This window comes from Thyridium curvatum (genome assembly GCF_004353045.1).
Source record: "Thyridium curvatum strain D216 chromosome Unknown NODE_117_length_85693_cov_76.445878, whole genome shotgun sequence".
In the NCBI taxonomy this organism is placed as follows: domain Eukaryota; kingdom Fungi; phylum Ascomycota; class Sordariomycetes; order Thyridiales; family Thyridiaceae; genus Thyridium; species Thyridium curvatum.
The window spans coordinates 23,972-43,370 of NW_022156872.1; the positions used below are offsets into that span (position 1 = coordinate 23,972).

General features: G+C 57.3%; 4 protein-coding genes across 4 annotated transcripts; 2 read left to right on the plus strand and 2 right to left on the minus strand.

The window, feature by feature from the left end:
* Positions 1-1,370: 1,370 nt before the first annotated feature.
* On the plus strand, positions 1,371-7,586 carry E0L32_011753 (uncharacterized protein; the record flags this gene model as incomplete). Its single annotated transcript, XM_031134517.1, has 1 exon — positions 1,371-7,586. One exon carries the CDS (start codon positions 1,371-1,373, stop codon positions 7,584-7,586), a length of 6,216 nt encoding a protein of 2,071 aa, XP_031000053.1.
* A 1,703-nt stretch (positions 7,587-9,289) lies between these two features.
* E0L32_011754 (uncharacterized protein) lies at positions 9,290-10,468 on the minus strand (the record flags this gene model as incomplete). Its single annotated transcript, XM_031134518.1, has 2 exons — positions 9,290-10,305; positions 10,366-10,468. 2 exons carry the CDS (start codon positions 10,466-10,468, stop codon positions 9,290-9,292), a joined length of 1,119 nt encoding a protein of 372 aa, XP_031000054.1.
* Positions 10,469-11,046: 578 nt separating this feature from the next.
* E0L32_011755 (uncharacterized protein) lies at positions 11,047-13,333 on the minus strand (the record flags this gene model as incomplete). Its single annotated transcript, XM_031134519.1, has 2 exons — positions 11,047-13,029; positions 13,205-13,333. The coding sequence occupies 2 exons, from the start codon at positions 13,331-13,333 to the stop codon at positions 11,047-11,049; spliced, it is 2,112 nt and encodes a 703-aa protein (XP_031000055.1).
* A 2,965-nt stretch (positions 13,334-16,298) lies between these two features.
* On the plus strand, positions 16,299-18,507 carry E0L32_011756 (uncharacterized protein; the record flags this gene model as incomplete). The annotated part of the gene is made up of 8 exons (XM_031134520.1): positions 16,299-16,468; positions 16,538-16,632; positions 16,692-16,701; positions 16,786-17,032; positions 17,150-17,271; positions 17,333-17,739; positions 17,811-18,021; positions 18,075-18,507. 8 exons carry the CDS (start codon positions 16,299-16,301, stop codon positions 18,505-18,507), a joined length of 1,695 nt encoding a protein of 564 aa, XP_031000056.1.
* Positions 18,508-19,399: the final 892 nt, after the last annotated feature.

Genomic DNA, 19,399 nt, shown 5'->3' on the forward strand with positions numbered 1-19,399 from the left:
ATGACTTGGTGAAAGTGTGCAAACGAATTGAGGAATACAAGACTAGATACCATGTGCCAAACATAGTCAAATAATAAGGAACAGATGTATGCTTGGTCGTTGCCGAATAGTCTCCTTCACTTTCCTCTCAAGAAACTGGAAGGCCTCTAGGGCACAGTGAGTTGCAGTCATTTCAGCATCTCATCGGATTACAAGCTGAGGACGTAGCTGTTTGTACATGGACAATCTCGCCACACTATCTTGCCCAATCCACAACCAATCGACTCCAGTAGAGACGGGTATGGAGACTCTGAGATTCGACCAAACATCTCAATGTATCCTGCATAATCCACGCCCCTCGAGTGACGTAGTAGCCAGGTCGATCTGCAGCGGGAGAACTCAACGCAATTGACCTACACCATGGCCTTAGTGGTACTTGGAATCTGGCTCGGCGACTGACACTTCTATGCCACCGTCCAAGTCACAAGTTAGCGTCTCTTCTGTTGTTCGCGGAAACCTACCGAGCCCCAAGACTCTCAAGAACCGCGTGCTACATCATATGTACACATATCTGGCCTTTGATTACCTCAACTCATGTCTGGAGATCTCGGTAGAGGGCCACCACTTTGCTGCCTCCCTAGCATGGTCGACTGTCGTAACAGCCTGCCATCGATACGATCCTTCAGTGTTGCCAACAGCGTCAAGGACTATCTCGCCGATTTTGACGAAAAGACGGATCAACTAGAATCTGTACAACTCTATGTCAATTGAGTCGAGTGAGCTAATAGCTGAGGAATTCACATTGGAAAGCAATCCCCCTTCAGTCTCTCTTGCATCCCAGGTGCAAGTAATTAGTCAAATAGTCGGGTTCGTTGTAATCCTCACTGCAGTGTTGGGAGCGAGATGCAGCTTGATGTTCCGTCGGTTTATTCGGAGCTGACGCTCTAGCTCATCAGATGTGAAGACCCAAGAAACATCATGGTACAGAATCACTGGTGAGTTTAGTCAACAGAGGCTTAGCCATGATAAAGGGAGGAGTCTTGTCTGCAGCTGTCTTCCAACGCCCCTAAACGCGAGGACTTCGCCCAAGCGATTGGACTTGATGCCGACCCATGAACGATATGGAAGACACCGCTACGGCGGGGAATAATAATAATTGTCCAGGGTGATGATGATCGGGTACACTTTTTTGGATCCACGTGATCCAACTGGTGATGATCCTCTCGCTGCCTAGAGCTCGACTGTAGCCTACGAGGCCCAGGTGTGTTCCGCCATATCTTTTGCAACATCCGTTCATAAATTCAACCCTGTCTCACTCTCCCTCTTCTCTGCAAGACCAACCCTGATTCCCTCATGATCACTGCGCGAGAAAACCTGCTGTTCTTTTGGTCATGCCCCGGTCCATCAACACCGCCGACGAATATGACTTTGTGGACCATGATGAGACGGCACTGAGCCCCGAGGCCATCGCTCAAATCCGTGAGTGGCTGCAGCCCACCGACTACCTTGCCGAGTCGGGAGAGCTCAGACGCCACCTGGCCTCGCAAGCCCCCGGCACGGGGCTGTGGATGTGCGAGACGGACGAGTACCGCAAGTGGCACGGTTCTCCCGACCATGGCAGCCTGTGGATCAAAGGCATCCCCGGGGCCGGGAAGTCAGTGACGGCCGCGGCCATCATCCAGCATCTGCGGACAACCGAAGACTGCCCCGTGCTGTTCTTTTTCTTCCGCAACATTATCGCAGCCAACTTCTCCCACCGGGCTCTGATCCAAGACTGGCTCGCCCAGCTGCTGCCGCACTCACCCAAGCTGCAATTCGCCCTCGAGGCCCGCCTGCAGACCAAGCTCGCCGAGACCACCGACAATGAGCTCATTGAACTGTTCCTCGAGGGCTTGTGCTGCGTGCCAAAGGTCTACTGCGTGGCGGATGCGCTCGATGAGATGACCACGGATAACAGGCCATTCCTTGACAAGCTCAACAGCCTGGCCACCTATCGCCCCCGCTCCCTCAAGCTGCTCATCACCAGTAGGCCCAAACAGCACCTACAGAGCGCGCTCCGGGACTCCTCCATCGTGCACATCAGTCTTCAGCAGAAGCTAGTCGATGCAGACATCATGTCGTACCTGCACCATCGCTTCGACCAGGCCCCAAAGGCACGACCCCATAATGAGATGAAACAACAGGTGATCGACATGGTCGCGCGAAAATCCCAAGGCTTGTTTCTCTACGCCAAGCTCACCCTGGATCAGGTGGAGGCGTCCTTGCTGGCCGAGGAGCCGATCAACGTTACAGCCTTGGAAGAATTGCTTCCGGTTGGGCTGGAGCAGACTTACGATAGTGTCCTGGCAAAGCAGCGACGTGAACATGGTCTCACCGTCGAACTTCAAGTCACGATACTCGAAGCAGTCACGCACTCATCCCGGCCTCTGCGGCTACACGAACTCTCCAGCCTGCTGAAGTGCATCTGCCCAGGCCTCGCAGCACCCAAGGCCTTCAAGAGCCTTGTCGCTAACTCCTGTGGCTCTTTGGTGGAGATCTTAGAGGACGAGACGCTGCAGATCATTCATCACTCCTTTACTGAGTTCCTGCGCGGTGAAACCCGGAGCCAGCCGGGCGACACCTCAGCCCACGGCTTCCCCGTCATCAACTCCAGCAATGCGCACAAGCGGCTCGCCATCTCCTGCCTCCAGTATCTTCAGTCGGGCTCGCTGCTTCTCGAAGACGAGCTTGAGTTTGGCCACCGGCACGCCACGCGAGGAACTGCTGACGTTGACTGCTCGGGTGGGAGCGCAGAGAACGAGCGCACTGGCCGACTGCACGAGCATCCCTTTGACTATAAAGCAGCTCGCTTGTCGCACCCCTTTTTGCGCTACGCTGTTGAAAATTGGTGCTATCATGCCAGCCACCACGACGAGGACGACGAGGATCTCTTCAACGCTGTCGCTCGTTTCTTCGACCCGCACAGTGTGTCCTTTCGCAGGTGGCTTTCACTGCAGTTGGGTCAGCCGAGGGACAATTCGCCCAGCCCGGAGAAGTTGCCGACGCCACTTCACGTTGCCGCCTTTTCGGGCCTGTCTCGACTTGTCTCGAAGCTGATCGGAGAGGGTGCCGATGTGTCTGCCCTGGATACCCAGGATCGTCTCGCCATACATTGGGCCGCTGCCAAGGGCCACGCCAAGGTAATCTCACTCCTGCTCCGGCATGGAAGTCATCCAGATCCCGCAGATTGTCGTGGTATCAAGCCCATCCACCTCGCCGCGCTTGGAAATCATGCCTCTGCGGTCACCGCTCTTCTCGAGGCCGGCGTCAAGCCTGACACGATCAAGACGATGGAAAACCACGGCGGGTACTTGAGGGGTGGCGAGACGATCACCAAGGGGGAGTCTGCTATCCTGTATGTGTCGCGCGGGGGATATGCCGAGACCGCCGTTGCCATGGTTCCATTCTGCGACACAGGGCAACTGGAGCAGCTTCTCTGCGAGTGTTGTCGGTTCAACCGCACAGACGCCGTCCTCGCCGTCTTGGACAACTGTGACGTCTCTGGTAATGCAACATTCGCAGGAGCGACTGCTCTATATTTTGCATGCCGTAATTCCAGCACCCACTGCGTCCAGGCGCTTCTCGATCGAGGCGCAGATCCCAAAGCCACGTCCACATGGAGGCCAAGAAGAACGAGATGGGGCGGGATGTGGATTCAAGAAGGCGAAACACCGCCATTGCATCAGCTGGTTCGAGACTGGGCGGACGCGAACGGCGCGGCATGCCAGGCGATCCTAGACATGCTGCTCGAAGCAGGCGCCGACGTCGATCAGCTCGACTTCCGGGGTGACACAGCTCTGCTCGTGGCCGCCGGAGCGCCCGGGCTGGGCAACAACCGGGGGCCGCTCCGCGTACGCGCTATCCGTGCTCTGCTGGCCGCCGGTGCCGACGCCAACAAGGCGCAGAAGCGCGGGAACTCCCTACATCTAATGTTCAATGTCGAGCGAAATCTCAAAGCTACTAAGCTTCTGGTCGAACACGGGTGCGACCCGAATCTGAAGGGCGAGTATGGTCGGACAGCACTGCACTACCTGTTCCTCCCGTCGGGCTCAGTCAGGCAGACCGATAATACCGCGGACATTGCCAGATATCTGCTCGAACAAGGAGCCGATCCGAACATTCTGGATCAACATGGTAACTCGGCCATCTATCGATCCATGTCCTGTGGACCAGACGTCTTTTCCGTCTTGCTCCCAATGTGCAAGGGCGAGTCCATCAAAAGACAATGCTGGTTCAGTTTGGCACTAAATTACCACCTAGACCGTTTTTCTCAGTATCTCGAGCTCCTCTTGGCGAGCGGCATGGATATCGACACGAGGCGACAGGACAATGGCCGCACCCTATACCTCTGCTGCTCTGCCAGCCAGGATAAGATCGAGATCCTCCGCCAACACGGTGCAAAGAGAGACGTCGTCGATAAGCAAGGAAACAGCGCTTTGCATGTTCTCTGTCAGCTCGAGTCTCCCGATCAGGAGTGGCTAGAGAGGCTCATGGTAGAGGATGGTCTGAGCCCTCTTAGCCCGAACAACCAAGGAAAGACTCTACTTCATCATGTCGCGCACTGGTACAATAAGGAAGCGGGTCGCGGCCTGGTGCTCCGACTGTTAGATCTTGGCGTACCGGTCAACGCGATCGACATGGAGGGCAATACTGCCTTGCATGTCTACTTGAAGAAGACGCTCAATAGGTCCACCACCCAGGACGCTCTGCCTGTCAACTTTTACGACGCTATCAATGTCTACGGCGATGTTGACTTTGAAATCCGAGATGGCGAGGGCCTGACAGCTTTACATCTAGCTGTCATACGCTGCGATATCGAGATGGCGATGCTGGTGGCCGCTGGCGCTGACTTGGCTGCTCTCACAGATGACGGGCAGAACGTGCTGCATCTTGCCTGTCGGGCTCGTCTTCCCAACACAGTCTGGCAGATTCTCGACAGGCTCGGAGCCATCGACATCAACCAGCCAGATCGTCATCGCAGAACGCCCCTACACTGGGCCTGCAGGTCTGGAGAGCCAGAGTCGGTCGCTTTGCTGCTGGACCACGGCGCCGACGTCCATGTCACCGATGCCGACGGGTGCACGCCTCTCCACGCCTGTGCTGAATTCAGGCTCGAGCAGTCCATCTGGGACGCGTTAGGCCAGAGCAGCCACGGGTGGCTCCGTGGTCCGCCGCAGGACCCGCTCCGGCCGGGGGCAATGCGGCGCCCGCACACACTCTGGACGTCGCCTTGGTACCACGCCAATCCCAAATATACCGTCTTGGCCGCCCCGGGCCGCAATACTCTGTTCGCGCAAGCAACGACGATCTTGCGACTGCTCCTGGAAGCCCAGAGCGATCCCAGCGTCCTGGACAAGGGCGGCTGCACGGCCTTGGACCGCGCTCTGGCGAACGACTGCCCAGAACTCGTCGAGGTGTATGCGAAGGACGAACAGCTTTTCGCCAAGGCCACGGAGAACATCGCCAATACCCCCGATCATGAATCGCTGGGCGGCCGTGCAGATGAATTCCGCGACTACCTGAGGAGCCAGATGGCGCTAATGTGCCGGACATCACCTTTGACAGACCCGGGCGAGGATCAAGAAGCGATAGATCGAGTGAGAAAGGCACCGCATATATACCTGGAGCTCCTCAGCTGCCAGACTGCTGCTGCGCTGATCACCAAAGCGTTTGAGGCTGATCCGCTAGACGTCTCGCTCTACACCACCCTATCGGTCGTGCTCAAGTCTGGCCGTTTTGATCTCATCGCCAGACTATCTAGCTTGGTGACCCATTACAGCTCGTATACAGCCCTCCAAGATTACGTTCAGCGAGGCTCAAACAGAGGGGAAACTACACTGTTCACCCCGCTCCAGCTCGTGTGCCAATCCGAACGTCCAAACATGCTGTTGCTGAAGCTGTTAGTAGAAGTAGTCGAAGTCGACGTCGATGCACAAAATGTCCAAGCATGCGAACTCGACCAGTGGAAGGCCAAGCCGAACCTTGAACCTGGAGGGACGGCACTACATATTCTGGCTTCTGCGGACAACAGGTGGCAGGTGGATGCGATTGAATTTCTCCTCGAGCATGGCGCGTCGGTCGATGTCAAGGACGCCAAGGGAGAAACTCCACTACACGTTGCATCCCAGGGGACAAAGTACAGTGGGAATAAGATGGTCAAGGGCATATGGAGGCCCAAGGCCGTGCGTGTTCTGCTCTCCCACGGGGCCGATCCGAGCAGCCTGGATGCCAAGGGTCTCTCGCCTCTACACAAGGCATCCAAGGCGCCCGAGGTCATGCGGCTTTTGCTCAACACGGGCGCCGACGCGGCCATGGGGGCCCGGAGCCCTCTATTCCAGGCGATATATGACCAGAATCTAGCGGCGTTGGAAATACTCCTCGACCATGGCGTCAGTGTCGACTCGGTCGACGAGAAGAAGCAGAGTTCGCGAGTCAACTACCAGCTGCGAGAGCCTCGCAAGGTCTACGCGCTTTTGTGTGCGGCGTATGCCGAGCAGATCAACACCCGGGTTGCCAGTTCCATACCTCTGTTCCGTGCGCTCGTCGTGCGCGGAGCAGACTTATATGCGCCGCTCAACGACAAAGAGACGATGATACAGTTCTTGTTTACATGGCCCACGCATGAAGTGCTGGACGCGCTACTCACTGAGCCCTGCGTTTCTCGCATCGACTTCGACCATCGCGACCAGTGCGGCCGCACAGTGCTGCACGCTGCTTGTGACTGGTGCCAGACGCTGCCCGGTTATCGTCATGAGCACTGGTTGCCAAAAGTTCCTGGCCCGGCCCTGAGAATCCTCGACCACGGCGCGGACGCAACGCTCGTCGACAACGAAGGCAAGACGCCCCTCCATCATCTCTTAGAGAACAATGCGATGCCCGACGACGTCCTCCTCCAGTTCATAGACCACCCCGAAGTCACTCCGACGCTCTTTGTCAAGGACAAGGCAGGATTCTCACCGCTCCACTACGCTCTACGAAACCTTCGGCCCGTCGTCTGTGAGTCGTTCTGCGCTAAGGGCGCCGAGCTTTTGGAGGCCGATCCAGACGGCCGCACGGTTCTGCACCACATCGCGGCGCAGTGCCTACTGACAAGGCGCGATCCGCCCGGGCGCAGCGGCTTTGGTATCGAGCTCGATGAGGACCACTTTGACCGGTGCCGGGATCTGTGGGTGAGGTACCTGTCTCAGAAGGGCTCGTCGATCAATGTCATCGACAACGACGGGAATACCCCTTTGCACGCGTTTCTGCTCGCGCCGGACAAGGACCTGGGCTACAACACAAAGGTGCCGCCTAACGCGTGCTGCCACCTAGAGCATTTTGCCAAGTTATTCCCCGAGAGCAGCGGGCTGGACGTGTTCGCCGTCAACAAGGCAGGCGAGACGGCGCTGCATGTGGTGGCGGCGAGGGAGGGCAACGGGCGCGGCGAGGAGCACGACAAGGTGCTGTTCAAAGCTTTGATGGCGAAAGGGCTGGACCCGCTGAAGGAGGACATACATGGGCGGAGCGCGCTCGACGTAGCGAGTGCGTGTGAGAAGGAGGATGTGTTGAGCATCTTTGGGAGGAGCTAGGGAAGTGGGAGCTGTGTGCTGGCGGGCAGAGACAAATCAGTTTGAGACCACATTCCCATGACCGATGATTACAGCATTGCGGCATCAGGCCCGCCTGGGTTCGCAGTGCCTCCCATAAGTGTGCCTGAGCTATTGTCGCGGAAATAACTAGCCAGTATTGCTCGCTCAAAGTCAAGGCCCCGCGGGGACAATGGGCCCGGGAGTGCAATTTCTACGGTGACCCGGGCAAGTTTCGGTGCTGCATGCACTCTCTCAGACGTGCCAAAGACATCGGCAGCGATGTGAGGTATAAAAGAGACCTGCATCTATTGACACCTGCATCGCCATTGAGGTGCGAAAAACCCATTTCGACGCAACTCTGCTCTTTTACCAACTGTCGTTGAGTGTCGGCACTTGCTCATAGTCAACAGCTATGAGTGCAACAAAGGTGCCATTTTTGATTCCAAATATTAGAGTCCACAGAAAATGATCTGTGCCCAGCTGAGCTTGTGAACTGTCGCCGCCATCAATGACTTCCGGGTGAAATCAAAGGAGTTGAGTGTATCGTTCGTTAGAAGGGGATCCGGGGACTGTGGTCTCACAATAAGGGGACCGTTGTCATTCAATTCTGACATTTTGATTGGGGTAAACCCCCTTTGCTGATCCACCCTGTCGTTGTCTGCTTGTAAAGCAGTCCCACGATTGTGTCCCGGACCTGGGGTTTTCCGGGTGTGACCAGTGTCTTTGTTACAGCTCTGGGATTTTTGCTGGGCCTCCTACCCGTGAGCACGGCTATAAGCCCCCCAGGTGGCCTTAGCATAGGCCTTGTTGACAAGGAGTGTCCCTTTTAAATAGGCGCAGCCTGATGTTGTCCGTCTCCTCTTGTTGGAGGCGATCATGACTTTCGTCGTCGTCCGCCATACGCCCGACTGGAAACTTGGAAGCAAGGCCTTACCGCCTTTGGAGCTCAGCTTTGACTCCCAGGTAGTGACGGAGTCTTGTCTTCCCCCCAGGGTGCGTTCTGCCCTGATATGCTACTTGCTTTGAAGGACTTTTCAATGTAGTAACTGGGATAAGCCAGTCTCATACTGCCACCAGACGGGTCTCGAGAGCTGGGCCCTTGAGAGAGACCGATAGCCCGTTGCTGTTTGAGGATTATCGCGAATATCTGAACAGGTTGCAGACGGCGAGCGCCAAATCCAACAAGGAGCTCTCTTAGGAGTTCGATGTACTTCTCAGGCACGTGAGAGTGGTATGCTCCGAGTATCATGCCCTCTTGGAATCTGTGACGCAGAATTACCCATACATGTGTAGTCAGCGAGCAGAGCCTGGGGAGCACACCAGTACCTCGCACAACACCGAAACCCGGCCGAGCACTCTCTCGAAGCATCCTTCAAGACAGGAACTGGAAGAACATGAGGATTCGATGTGAAAGGAGTTTGGGGAGCTAATGTTCAAGGCGCAAGGCCTATGCGAATTATTAAAAGGTCCACCGAAACGGCCGAGTAACTCCTTGTAGTTGCTTCGGGAAATGAAGCAACACCCATGCGGGTCAGCATGCATCTGTCCAAAAGGGCAATTACTAAACACAAATTCTACCCCTGGCAACCTTTGCCCTAGGTGTCCTTGGAAGGGGATCGAGGCCTCGTCAGAGCTTGCCGAGATCGAATTTCTTGCCTCCATCGAGGCACCAGGATATCTAGAACATCAATATCATCTATTTACTAGTTCGTGTCGGGACCTAGCGGAGTCCTGCTAGCCGCCAGATTACATTGCCTGAATATCCTCGTCTCGCCGTCCCGGAAGGACCCAACAACCGAGTGCATTACCCCATGATTATTGAAGAGCACCAAGTCTCCCTCCTCCCAGTCATGCGGGTAGATAAGCTCGGGATCAATGCCCGGCCGCTGTAGCTTGTATATCCGCTCCCTGATCTCCGCCAGATTGTCGAGCACCTCCCCGCTCTCGAGGTGGATCCTTCGCATGGGTATGCCGTAGACCATCAGAGCATACTCGCCGGTGACGGGGTTCTTCCAGACCATCGGGTAGGTCTTGATCTTGGCCACTTCGATCGGAGGGAGCTTGTCGTCTGGGATCTCGAGGCCTTCCGAGAAGAGGCCCAGACCGTTGGACCTGGCATGGGCGCTGCTGATCCACACGTACGGGTGGGCGGCATACTCGACGCGGCTTGTCCTCGCAAATTCTTTGTCCTCTTCCGACAGCATCTGGTAGAGGCGGTAGCCGCTGAAGAAAGCGGTCGTGCCCAGGGGAACATCCAGCTCGGCCCCGGTCCCGTCGTCCCAGCGGCAGATTTGACGGCGACCCTTGGGGACCGTGACCGCCAGCAGGGATGTCACGAGGGGTGGGTTCAGATCGTACAGGGCCGCATCAATATGCCACCTGTAGAAATGCGTGCAGTCGTCATCCTCCTCTGCGGAGACGGGGTACTTGTGGAAGGTATTGTGGTGCGGGTGCTTCAGCTGGATGTTTTCAAGGCCCTCGAACGAGTCGACAAAGCCGTGCCCGATAACTTGGACTTGGGGCTGGTGTGGAATCGTTTTGAGGTCCTTGTGCAGGATGCTGCGTTTGTCGATCGTCTTGCCGTGGCCGTAGATGTCCGTCTCGGGATCGAAGCGTCGCGTCAACTCGTACTGCGCGCGCGGTGTCAATGCCTGCTGGTCTCGGACCACGACTACTTGGCTGGTGTAGAGGCAGTCGCGGAGCAGCTTGAAGTCCTCCTCTTCAAGACGAGAAGCCGATCAGCGATACGTCAGGTTTAGAGGAAAGAGCTGGATCCTACCGGACAGGTTGTTGAGGTCGACACCGGTCACCTCGGCGCCGAAGTCCACTCTGCACGACCCGGGAACAGAGAGTGGTCGTGCTTGAAAACCAAGAGAGCCCATCGCCTCCGGGTGTGTTTATACGAGTAACTGAATGGCTGTCGAAAGATCCGATGCGCAGAACCCAGCCCATCAAGGTTATATATCCCACAAGGCACGCGGACGAGACAGACCATTCGCCCGACAACCCCCCCCCCCCCCCCCCCATGGTATCATAGGGGACTGGCTACCTATGTGCAATCAGAAAGAAAGCCCTGCAGTACGCAGTCTGTGCCTTGACGTGCACAGCACAGTGGTCGGGAGTGGATAAGATAAGCCCAGCAGCCACCAGACATGCATACTAGTGACAGAGGTCGGGCGAGTCTCGGTACTCGCCCGCGACTCCACAACTTACGAGCATCTGCCAATCACCAGTCGGATCTCACATGGTGGGATATCGGAGGTCAGATAGAATAACAGACTGAGGGAGCCCAGCAAGCGATGATGCAGGCGAACAGAGAAGGGAGCCGAGGTGACTTGTTGGCCCGGCTCCTGTTTGGGATGTGAAAATGTTCAAATATAACACAAAGAGCCATAGGGACCGCATTCGCGTGTCCATCGACCCTTTCTTGACGCGCAGGTGTGCGATAGCGTATGCGTACTCAGAGCACCATGTCTTGGGCGTTGTCAAAGAAAACACTGTTGAACCAAACGTCGAAGCCAGCACCGACGCCAACATCGCTACTGGCCCAGGCCCCGGGAGAAAAGTCCGATCCCGGCCCGGGACCATGGCTGTCCTGCGCGAACATGAGTTGCTCGGCACTGACGCCGCCACTGGACGTGTTCTTGGCAGGATACAAGACGGACGCGATCCAGTCGAAGCCCATCGAAACCCGTTGGTCTAGTGCTTGCTCGCCATACTGCGAACCCTCGTTCAGCAGCACATCCACGAGAGTGACGCCTCGCTGAGCAAGCAGGTCGCCGCTCCGGGAGGCGAGCCGCTGCCGTGCGGCCCTCACGGTCTCCCGGTGGTGCTCTGCCGTAGTGGTGTCGCTGCCGGGCGTGCTGTATATCTCGAGGCACAGGATTACGGCGGCGGTGATGCAAAAGGCCGTATGCGTCCAAATCGACACTTCATCGGCCTCGGTAAGGGCATTGTGCTCTCGGAGGATGGTCGTCGCGGCCGCCGTGCACGTCTTCCGAGTGAACGCATACGCAGGGGCCTGGAAGGAGCGAAAGAGAAAGGGCCTGTGTATCATGATGATCTTTTCGGCGGCGGTGATGGCGAGAGACTTTCGGGCGATCTGCAGCCACGGGATGCTTGCCTCGGGCTCGAGGTCGCCCTTGAGGAAGAAGGGCGGGAACTGGTTGACGACCTCGCGCACGCGACGGTCCATGTGGAGGACGTGGTCGTACTGCTGCTTGAGCGGGAGCTGTTGCTTGGCGGTCCCGAGGCCGTCGGCCAGCTCGGGCATCAAAACGGCCAGCTGGACCAGATTGCGGCAGTAGCTGCTGACCGTGGGCACATTTTCGGGCTGGTGGACCAGATCACGGTCGTCTGCGTTGCTTGGGTAGCTCGTAGAGACCTGCCCGGGCGAGATGCCGTATGTCTCGGTGAAGGGGATGGCAAAGTGGTCCTGGATAGTCAGCTGGCACCACACCCTCTTGCCGACTTCCCGCTCGACGCGCGTTTCCCAGTCTTCTGTGCTGCCGGCCAGCGCCGGAGGATCATCTATGCGGTGCAGACCCAGACACTCGGAGATGCGGATGCCCGCGTAGATGAGGGTTGCGTTCAGTTCGCTCTCGCCAAGATTGTGGGCGACCTCTGTAGATATGGCAATGGCCTGCACGCTGTAGAGCGTGAGGTCCTGCAGGAAGTGATGCCGATACAGCACCGTGATCATGCTGGAGAACAGCTGCTGCGTGCTTGGGAGCCGCGCGGTGTCGACGCCGATGGCGGCCTTTGCCTTTTCGCTGTGCTGTGTGCCAAAGACGGTCGCGCTCAGGACCGAGAGATAGAGGGCCAGCCACAGGGGGTGGTTGTAGGTGCCGGTGGCCCAGAAGGTCTCGCACTCGGCGAGGAAGGTCGGGCTGTGCCAGCAGTTGTGGTGCCACGCCAAGTGCTGGATGTGGAAATGGACGAGCTTCCTGGCGTCGTCGGGGTCAGGCACGGCGGCCTCTGCTCCTCCAGCGTCGATGTGCCGGCCCAGCATGGATGGCATGCCCTCGGCGTGTGGCTCTGCATGATGTCTGCGGTGCTTGCACCCGCACGCCTTGTGCGGGAAGCACTTGCCCGAGGTCCGGCCCCAGGCCAGGTGCTCGAGCGCGGTCAGGAGTGAAGGATCTCGGAACTTGCGGAAGCCGACCTGGGTGTCCGGGACCTGCTGCTCGGCCGGCGCCTCCGTCTCGGCAGTATCGCCCGTGTCGGATGCTGACGGCCCGGCTTCTTGTCCGTCATGAGGGGCAGCATCGTCGCCAAACTGCAAGTGCAGGATCCGGTCCCTGACCCTTGCAATGGTCGTGGTCAGGGCAGCGTGATAAGGCAGGCGCTCCAGGTCGGCGACGACAGAATGCAAGAACTGGACCTGGTCGTCGTTCTGGAGAATGTGGCGCTTGATGCGGACCTTCTCGCGCGAGCAGTCGATCTTGAGCCGGCAGCATCGGGCGCAGGGCACCTGCTTATCGCATTTCACCTTCCTCCGAGTGCATTCTATTATGCGACGACAGGCATCGACAAGATCAGCTACTGCTACTGCTCCTGCTGCTGCTGCTGCTGCTGCTGGCGTCTTCTCGACATTGAAAGGGCTGCTTCTCTCTTACCTCGACAGGCAAGCGGCCGTCGCTGCGAGGTGCGAAACTGGTCTGCCGGATTCTCCATGCAGATCCATCGAGCGACCGATCGCCAGGGTTGATTCTCTGATCCCGTCCCGGGGCGGCCCAGCCGTTCATCTCTCCTTGTGCCTAGGTATCTCTGAAGAAAAAGACGACAATGGCGGCGGGGACTGGATCCATTGTGTGCTGTGTCAGCTCCTGTGTCTGGAGGCCTGTTTCTCCACTCGGCTCGATCAAAATGTGTGTGGGGAGGGGGTGGAGAGGGGCAGAATTGGAGCTGATGAGCCTCGAATGGTGATAGGTGGTGATAGGAGGTAATTCCAGTGGGTGCGGGGCACTGAATGGGGGGGTCAAGTGGACCGAGATAAGGCCAGTCAGTACTCGGTAGATAAGCGTGCATTTCTCTCTCCCACTCAACTCTCAAGTCATTTGTCATGCGGCGTGACAATCGCCCCAACTGAGCCTCGGTCTACTTGTACGAACTTTGTAGCGACAAAGAGGCATCATTTTCAACGGTGGGATAGTCCATCCATACTTGGCCGACCTAGGATCGAGAACAATGCCCTCCAGTGCGACTGGGCCTCCCCCCGAGTCAAGTCGGATCTTCGGATCTTCGGATCTTCACGTCTTGGGCCACATGCAGTAATTCCCGCACATCTTGGCGTGCTCCTTATCCAGTACTTGTACGGTAGCAGTGCCTACCGAGTACCTAGTCGTTCATCAAGGACGAGCAGTCGTGCGAGGCTCACTCTCAGGAGCCAGCCTGGCTCCTCGACAACAAGCGCGATAGGCGCGTTGGGAATGATCATCCTGCGTAGGCTGTGGCCAACCAACCGCACCACTCGCGATGAAGCGACACGGAGCGACGGCTGGGTCACCAGATGTCATTCATTGTCCTTGGCAATGTGTCCCAGACTCCCAATCCAGTGGAGTTACGTACCACGACGAGGACCTTACATACCTAGAACATGCACCGAACAGCGTGCCTTGACGACCGAGCTTTCCCATCCTCGAGGGCTAGCCTGGAAATAATAGGCAATATCGTTTCTGCGTCCGAGTTCAAGCGCGGAGGATGGAGTAGAGGACAAGTAGATCATGTCCATGGCACCATCCTCGTCTTGTGGTCACGAGTATCCACCAAGCTGGCATGCCCGCACGAGACGGGGCCAGCGCGGGGCGGCGTCGTGTTCACGCCACAGAGGGCATGGCGTAGCACGCTCGTTGCTGGGGATCGAGCACCAACGTCTGGATGTATGACCTGGGCTAGGTAACCCGTAACGCATCGAGTGCCTTTGCTGCTTAGGTAGGTACCACGAGCCAAGGTGTACAAGTACGGAGCCATGGATCCTTACAGGTACAATACTTGTACAATAGCTGGCATCCCCGTTGGTCCGGTGGCAGACAACGGCCGAGGGACCAATGCGCGCCGGGGCGGGGAAGAAACCCTTGCTGGGCGGGTATGTGGGTGTATTGCTAAAGTACTCGTACAAGTAATTAACATTGTACCCAGGCAGTTGTAGTTACCATATGTACGGACATGGTCTTCTATGCTGTGTGCTGTGTGCTGTGCTGTGTGCGCGCGTGACGGGCAGCGACGTGGAGAGCTAGAATATGCTTTGTTCTAGAAGCAAGAATCAAGACAAGCATTGGCCAAGCATTAGCCAAGCATTTTCTAGTCGCAGCTTATCCCCAGCGCTGGACCAGACGAGTGGCTCCATCCATTCGGTCCGGTACAGCCAAACGCCCGCCTATTGGGCGCTCCCGTCGCACCCTTCGAAGCTCCCAATACGACGCGGGGGGGCTGGCGTAGAACTTGGAAAGGGTGGGTGGCTCGAAGGGAAGTGCGTGCATGTACAAGTAGTTAGTTCCATACCTAGATAGGATAGGTATGTGAAGTACGGAGTGCAGGGTCAGTCAGGCTGTTCTGCCAGTCAACCAGCCATCCATCCACCCATCCATCCATGCCTGCCTACCTCCCTAACACGCTTTGGGGACCGACACTGCAATGCTGCAACAGACGATTCTAGAAGCGGCGGTTCAACCGGCCCATACAGAGAGGCAGGTCCCCTCCGAACGCGGTGTGGCACCGCGCGACCCGATGCGCCCACCCATCGTTTGCTTCATTTGCTCATGGCATGGGCAATCCCCAGCTCGAGTGAACTTTTGCCAACTTGCTTGCTCGCGTGCTCGCTCTACAACTATCGTCCGTCGCACTCGAGGTAACATGACCTCGCCGGCCGGATATGCCGGATTAGGCGGGAGCACACACGGATGGCTCACCCTAGTGTGGTCTAGCTCTGCGCCTCTTTCGTATGGGGAGCCTGTGGTGGTGCGAGAGGGGGGGGGAGAGGAATGGAGACTCGAGAGTGAGTGAGAGGGAGAAAGAGAAGAGGAAGGCAGAGCCGGAGTCTGTCTGTCTAGGTATGTTGGACAAAAAGTCCCAAGGCGAGCTGAAGGGGCTTTCGGTGACCATAACCAGCCTAGCTCGCCACTGGTGTGCAAACAGATATCGAACTCCGTACAGGGACACGGTCTAACTCGCGATCTGCTTGCAGAGCAGAGGCTCGATTACGTTTGCCTCGCGGCCTGGCGCGAGAACAGATCTGGATCGTATCATGGGCAGCCGTGGCTGGTATTGGCTGGCAGCAAGCGACTAGAGTACTTCTGTCCTCAGTCCACCCCAGAACTGGTATTCCGCTCCGTTGTGCCCGGGGGGGCGCTTATTGACTAGTCTCCAGACACACACCCACCCGGCCGGCCCACGGCCTGCGCGTTATCTCTGCAAGCCCTGGTATTAGCCAAATTTCCCTGCCACCTTCCTTATCTGTGCTCCCCGACCGAAACAACACCAATAGGGGGCTGCGCTTATCTATCGTGACCCGTCGTGTCGTCCTGGGGTGGCGCGCGGGGATGCCGTGCCCGTGCATCCCTTGGTAAAAGCTTAAAGGCGCCCTCAGGGGGAGGGGGGTGGGAGAGAAGAGCTTGGCTTTCTTGAAATATGGGCGGCCCCGGCCTCCGTGTGCTTCGTTCTCCTGCAAGACCGCCTTCCTCACCATTCCTCCTCTCTTCCCCGGCTGTCAAGATGAGCCTCGATAACGAAACCAAGGCGCTTGGCGCGCATGCTAAGAGTTCCCCGGCCTACGAGCCGGGCGCCCCCGGTGACCAGGCAGCTGGTCACCAGATCAGTGTCGACTTGGAACACGGCCAGCTTCATCGGAATCTGAAGGGTAGACACATGCAAATGATTGCCATGTAAGAAGATCCCATGCCGAGCCCCCCCCTCTTCGAGTGCCCTCAACCCATGCTGATCGACCCTCTCAGTGGTGGTGCCATTGGCGCGGGTCTCTTCGTTGGTTCTGGCGGTGCTTTTCAGACCGGCGGGCCTGCCTCCGTGTTTCTTGGTTTCTTGATTATTGGTCAGTCGCCGTGTTCTGCTGCAGGCCGAGAGCCTTGGATTGCTAACGCCTCCTTCCAGGTATCATGGTGTATGCCCCCCCCTCGGCATCCGGGAAACGCAAGGCCCAGCAAGTCTTTTGAGACCCCCGCTGACAACCGGCCTGATGATCTAGGTACCTCATGATGCAAGCAGTTGCAGAGCTTTCCGTCGTATATCCGATCAATGGCGCCTTCACCATATACATCTGTCGCTTCGTCGATCCCTCCTTTGGGTGGGCGTGTAGCCTCGAGTACGCCATCAGCTGGCTGACCGTCCTGCCCTTCGAGATATCAGCTGCTTGCAACATCATCCACTACTGGCCAGGATCGGAGGGCATCACCAACGCCGCGTGGATCGTCCCGCTACTTGTCGCCTTGGTCGTCATCCAATTCTTTGGTGTCAGGGGTTACGGCGAGGCATGTTGTTCCCACGCCGTCCCACTCTGCGCTCTCCTCCCGGCGCTCCTTCTCGGGGCCCGCTAGCTGACCATTGCACAGGTCGAGTTTGCTCTCAGCCTGCTGAAAGTCACCGCCTGTGTGGGCTTCATCATCCTGGGCATCATCATCAACTGTGGCGGCGTCCCGACGGATCCCAGAGGCTACATTGGTGGGAAATACTGGTAATGGGATCCACATCCATGCAGAGGCTCTGCTGGGCGAGGGGCTGACGGTGAGAGACAGGAACGATCCCTATAGCGCATTCCTCAACGGCTTCCACGGCTTCTGCAGCGTCTTCGTCACCGCGGCCTTCGCCTACACCGGCACAGAGCTGACCGGGCTGGCTGCTGCCGAGACGGACAACCCCAAGAAGGAGATCCCGAGGGCGTCGAACCAGGTCGCGTGGCGCATCGGCATCTTTTACGTCGTCAACCTGCTCCTCGTCGGTCTGATCGTGCCCGAGGACAGCCCCTTGTACTCGGGCGAAGGTTCTTCCTCGCGCCACTCTCCCTTTGTTATCGCCATCCAGCTTGCGGGCATCAAGGTTCTGCCGTCCATCTTCAACGCCATCATTCTCATCGCCGTCATGAGCGTAGCCAACTCGTGCACCTTTGGTTCGACTCGCACACTCCAGGCTCTGGCTGCAAATGGTTCGTACCCCCGCGTCCTTCTCGTTTTCTCTTACCCATCATCGTCTTGCCAATGCTAACTGTGCATACAGGCATGGCCCCAAAGTTCATGGCCTACGTCGATAAGAAGGGCCGTCCTGTGCCTGTGGTCATCATTCAGCTCCTCTTTGGGCTGCTGGCATTCATCAATTTGGCAAAGAATGGTGGAGACATTTTCACTTGGCTCCTATCATTGTCCGGTCTGGCCATTCTCTTCATCTACGCCGGTATCGCCCTGGCTCACATCCGCTTCCGCGCAGCCTGGTAAGCAGTAAACTGCCGCTCTCGCTCCTCCTCCGTCACTAACAACCCTGCAGGCTTGCCAACGGCCATTCTTTGAGCGAGCTACCCTATCAGGCTTCATGTGGTGTCTGGGGCTCGTGGCTGTGCTTCCTGATCTGCGTTCTCGCCCTCATCGCTCAGTTTTACGTCGCTCTGTATCCAATTGGCGGCCCAAACCTGGATCCTACCACCTTCTTCCAGCTCTACCTCGCAGGTCCTCTCCTGATCTTCCTGTACTTGGTGTGGAAGGGCTACAGCTGGTTCGCTGTGCCCGAGCACCGCCCGCTGTTCATCAGGACAAAGGATATTGACATCTACTCGGGCATGAGAGAGGAGCAGCGGGCCATTATCAGCGGCTCTGGTGTTCTCGGAGAGCAGACCCGCAGTAGCATCGATGCGATGGAGGAGGAAAAGACGAAGAGAGGCGTTAAGGCTTACATCATCGGTGCTATTCGAAACGTTATCTAAACAATCGATGGCAAGGATGATTAGCAGGTTCTGGACTGAGGGTGTATCATGACCATGATCCATTGTAAGAGGTTAAACAAAATGCAAGAGGTCTATATTGTGGGTCGAGCAGTGGCGTAAACCGTCTCTCGGTGCTATTGTCGACATCTACACGCATTGTGAAATTAGATTCTCATATTATAATTCTCCTGGCTATCACAAGACATCCTCTTTTAAGCTGAAGTTGACGCCGCTTTGGTCGCTCTAAGTATAGGACTAATTCCGCACAGTAGAGAACAGGCTTCAAGTTGCTTCTCGCTGCAGAAATGAATACAACCATAGGAATGCATGACGGAGGACCAACAAGATGGGATGGAACCAGAATGATAACAGCGATAGCAGGGGCCCAAGGGACAGTGAGGAACAGGCTTATGTCGTGGTAGCAGGCGCCCTTTTTGGATCAGCCGCCGCCGGGCGTAGTAAAGTGTGGTATTATTTTAGTAACTCCATCCTATCTCCTCCCTCTGGTCGTCCACCACCCTCCCCCATTCCAACAGCAACCTGAACATGTATATCTGCATATCTTCCTTGCGAAGCACCTGCGCCGCCCAGTCGCGGCCGTCCTCGGCGATGCGGCGCCCTAGCCCCTCCCCGTGCTTGCCTGCGAAGAAGTTGACAATCCCCCAGAGCCCCTTGCCGAGCCGCACGTCCACCGGCACGTAGTGCCGCCAGGCGTGGACGCGCTCCTCGTACCACGTGCGGAACAGCGCTACCCGATACACCAGGCTGCGGCTCAACAGAAACGGCACGAAGCGGCCGCTGAAGCCGGCGCCATCAAAGTCGATGAGGTGCCGGAAGGCCCAGTGATCGGAGAAGGGGACTGGCGGCGGCAGGAAGGAGGCGTCCCGCCCTC